Source organism: Crocuta crocuta, unplaced genomic scaffold, assembly GCF_008692635.1.
Source record: "Crocuta crocuta isolate KB4526 unplaced genomic scaffold, BGI_CrCroc_1.0 scaffold1468, whole genome shotgun sequence".
Lineage (NCBI taxonomy): Eukaryota > Metazoa > Chordata > Mammalia > Carnivora > Hyaenidae > Crocuta > Crocuta crocuta.
The window spans coordinates 190,293-194,829 of record NW_027531991.1 but is presented as its reverse complement, the minus strand read 5'-3'; the positions used below and the strand labels follow the sequence as shown (position 1 = coordinate 194,829).

General features: G+C 48.1%; 1 protein-coding gene across 5 annotated transcripts in view; it reads left to right on the top strand.

Annotated features, from left to right (window-relative positions):
• PCYT1B (phosphate cytidylyltransferase 1B, choline) overlaps positions 1-4,537 on the top strand; it is a 119,384-nt gene that overhangs the window by 111,419 nt on the left and 3,428 nt on the right. For all 5 annotated transcript variants that reach the window (XM_077775063.1, XM_077775061.1, XM_077775062.1 and 2 more), the window contains exon 8: positions 4,218-4,280. In XM_077775063.1, coding sequence (XP_077631189.1) covers positions 4,218-4,280 — 63 coding nt within the window. The remainder of the gene's footprint in view (positions 1-4,217; positions 4,281-4,537) is intronic.

The window sequence follows — 4,537 nt, the reverse complement described above, 5'->3', positions numbered from 1 at the left end:
GGCACAACCCCCCCTCCAAAAAAAAAAAAAAAACAAACAAACAACAAACCAAACCAGACACATAGAATAGAACAGAATGGAGAACTAAGAAATACACCCATGCAAGGGAGCCAAGAATACTCAGTGGAGTAAAGACTGTCTCTTCAACTCATGGTACTGGGAAAATTGGATATTCACACATAAAAGAATAAAACTAGACTCCTCACTTACGCCACTCACCCAAATTAACTTGAAATGGAATACAGATTTCAGTGTAAGACCAGAAACCATAAAAATCGTAGAAGAAAACATAGGAGGAAAGCTCCTTTACATGAGTCTTGGCAACGAGTTTTTGGATAGGACACCTAAAGCACAGGTCACAAATTCAAAAATCAGCGGGACTACATCAAACTACAAAGATTTTGAAGAGCAAAGTATACCAACACAATTAAAAGACAACCTACAGAATGGGAAAAATACGTGGAAACCATGTGTCTGATAAGGAATGAATATCCAAAATATATAAAGAACTCCTATAAAGAGCAAACCCCCAAATAATCCACTTAAAAATGGGCTAAATGCCCCAAAAGACATTTTTCCAACGATGGTACACAAAGGACCAACAGGTACATGAGAAGATATTCAACAGGGAAATGTAAATCAATACTGCAATGACGTATTACCCCAGACCAATTAGAATGGCTACCATCAAAAATACTGGAAATAACAAATGCTGGTGAGACATGGATTAAAAGGAATCCTTGTGCACACACTGTTGGTGGGATTGTAAATTGGTGCAGCCATGGTGGAAGACAGTATGGAATTTCCTCACAAAAGTAAAGCTGAAACCACTATGTATGTGATCCAACAATTTCACTTTTGGGAATGTATCCGAAGGACAAAAAACCACTATGCCAAAAAGCCATCAGCATCCCCACATTCAAAGCAGTATTACTTAAAATAGTCAAGACATGGGGGCGCCTGGGTGGCTTAGTCGGTTAAGCGTCCGACTTTCGCTTAGGTCATGATCTCGCGGTTTGTGGGTTCGAGCCCCGCGTCGGGCTCTGTGCTGACTGCCAGCTCAGAGCCTGGAGCCTATTTCAGAGTCTGTGACTCCCTCTCTCTCTGACCCTCCCCTGCTCACGCTGTCTCTCTCTCTCTCTCTCTCTCTCTCCTAGAAATAAATAAAACATTAAAAAAAAATAGTCAAGACATGAAAGCAACCTAAGTGTCTATCAGTGGATGAATGGATAAAGAAAGTATGGTAGATGTATACATTGGAGTATTATTCAACCATGAAAAAGGAGGAAATCCTGCCATTTGTGATAACATGGCTGGACCTTGAGGGCGTTATGCTAAGTTAGAGAAAAACAAATGCATGATCTCACAAGGGGAATAAGAAAAACAACCCAACAACTCAAGGAAAAAGCAATCAGAGTTGTGGTTACCGGAAACAGAGATAGGAGTAAAAGAGGGAAAAGCAGGTCCAGGTGGTCTCAAACTACAAACTTCCACTTAGAAGATAAAAAAAAAAAGCACTAGGGACGTAATACACAGCATGAAGACTATAGTTAACATTGCTGTACAGTATATATTAAAGTTAAGAGTAGATTCCCAAGAGTTCTCATCACAAGGAAAAACATTTTTATCTCTGTGAGATGACAGATGTTAACTTACTGTGGTGGTAATGTCATGATATATGTAAGTAAAATCATCACACTGTATATGTTAAACTGTGCTGTATGTCAATTACATCTCAATAAAACTGGAAAAAAACATTCCCATGTTGGGAAGACAAAAATTTTAACAATCTGGTATATAAAAAAATCTCTCACTTCAGTCATTTTGCATTTGTTTACTAGGGTCCTGAACATTTTTTATAGGTCATTTGTCTTTTGTGCATTGCCTTGACAAGGCAAATGCTGCTTTTTCTATGAAGATCTTTGCATCCTTCTTTTGGATTTGTAAGCTCTGTTTATATAGGGAGATTCATTATTTATAGTTACATGTTATAAGAATATTCCCGTGGGTTTTCATTTGCCTTTTATTTTACTTCATGGTGGTTTTTTTTTGTTTTGTTTTTTTTTTNTTTTACACTTTCATACAGCCAAGCACCAATCTTTTCCTTTATAGTTTCTTTCTTTGCTTTTATGCTCCCACCCAAAGATATTTCTAGAACACAAATCTGATGATACCCCTCCCTTAATTAAAATCTTCCAGGGGCTCTTGGGGATAAAACAATTCCAGCTGCTCCTGGTGCTGGGGCCCCAAGGCCCCCTCCCCCCCCCAGACACTCACTGGGGCTTAGAGCCAGGCCAGGAAGTATACACAGGCCTGGCTACTTAGCGCAGCGCCCTCTGCTTGGAAAGTCACCCCTCTCCAGCTTCACGGGCTCACTTCCCACCTCAACCCCCCATTCATGTACATCACTGAAGCCCCAGCACCTGGTCTCCAAGAGGCCTCTGTGGTGGTTTGTAAGATGCGGAACTTGAATGACAAGCCGGGTCTCAAATCACTAACGGGGGAAATGGCTCTCGGGGCCAATTTAGGATCCCAAGATCCAACTGAGATGCTAGGGGCTGAGACTCCGGGACAAGCAAGGGGGGCACAGGAGAGCTTAGAGCCCAGACAGCATGGGCAGGGTGCTCTGAGGTGGGGGGAATGGGACGTGTGTCTATGTGGGGGGCTGAGCTGCTGGTGGAGGGAAGGGCAGATCAGCTCGCAGCGCCACCAGGCCAGGATTGGGCTCCCCATGAAGCTGACGGACGGTTTCAGGAAAGGGCTCAGTTCTTAAAGCACCAGCCAATAGTCACTTGAGGTCCCGAGCTAGAGCCTGTCTCACCACCAAAACCTCCTTTACCCACAGAGTCCCCCACCCCAGCAAATGACACTGCTGGCTTTCTAGTTCTCTAGTCCCGAAGCCAGAGTCACTAGATCGCTCTTCCTCCCACATCATACATCCCACCTGTCCGTGCCTCCTGGGGGCTCTACCTTCAAAGTGTAGCCAACCATGATACCACAGGGTTCCATTTAGAGGACATTCTGGAAAAGGCAAAACCACAGAGACAGAAAACTGATCTGTTGCCAGAGGCTGGGGGAGGGGGTGACCAAGGATCTCGTGGGAACTGGGTGGCCGATGGAACTCTCCTGATACCTGGACTGCGCGGGCAGCCACACACCCTGCGGGCACTTATCAAAGCTCACAGAACCGTAGGCTAAGAAGGGGAGTTTCGCTTTAAGTCCAGTATATTTTAATAAAACTGGGGAAAACCAAACTACCGGGCCTTTAACCATTTCTCACCTCCTGTCATCCTCGTGGCCAGCGGCGTGGTCTGGGGCCCCATCGTAACCTTGGATTCTTACTCCAGTGGGCTGGACACCGTTCTCCCAGCTCCTGCTCGCGCAGCCAGGGGCGTCCTTTCCAAACCAAAGTCAGTTCCTTACTCTTGGGCCCAGAACTCCAGAGGTCAAGGAACCATCCCGAGGTTTTTCTTCTCAGAGTAAAGGCCAAAGTTCTGACATGGCCACCCCAAGTCTACAGAACACAGTTTCCGGTCACTCCTCTGGTGACTTCCTCTTAACCCCTCCTCCCCGGGGCCACTCCACTCCAGCCGCCATGGCCTCCTTGCTCCGCCCTGGACATGTACTGCATGCTCCCTCCCAGAACGTGTTTGGCCCCGATTTCCATTCACATGGGCCCCGGGCCCTCATCTCTTTCAGGCCTTTGCTCCAATAGCATCTCCTCGAGGCCTTTGCTGAGCGCCCTAACTACCGTTGCTGCCTAGCTCTTCCCCCACCTCACACCCCTATTTTGCTGTCCCCTCGTTTTATTTTTTCTCACAGACCATACATCCACCTGACACAGACGTATTCTGTTGCCTTCGTTTCTTGTGTGAGTGCTCATATCAACGAGGACAGAGATTTCGGTGGCCCACTACCCGTCCGTACTTAGGACGTTACTATTTGCCTGGCAGATAATGGCCACTCGGTTACACGTGGTAGCTGGGGTAAAGGCAGGTCAGGGGGAGAGTCCCAAGAGCCAGCAGAGACGGTCATCTCTGTGGCAGCATCTCTCTGCCCCTGCATTTCACGCTCCTCCCCACAGATAGTCTCGGACAACACCGAGTGTAGTACAGGCGGGCGCGTGCGTGCCCTGTCGGGCGCGGCCTCCCCTTCCTGTCTCGCCGCCGGCTCACATGGCCAACTTAACAGATGCTTTCTCCCCGTTTTCTCTCTAGAAGCAGATGTTCCAGGAGAGGAGTAGCCGGATGCTGCAGGCCTTGTCCCCGAAGCAGAGCCCAGTGAGCAGCCCTACCAGGAGCCGGTCCCCTTCCCGCTCCCCGTCGCCCACCTTCTCATGGCTCCCGAACAAAACCTCGCCCCCCTCCTCACCCAAAGCGGCCTCAGCCTCCATCAGCAGCATGAGTGAGGGGGACGAGGATGAGAAGTAAAGGCTGCTGGCAGGCAATGAGAGCCACTCCACACAGGCTGGGGCCAGGGTGGGGTCCCCGGGCGCACCTGGGTGGGGTTGGAAGGGGGATGGGCGTGGAGGGGGGGG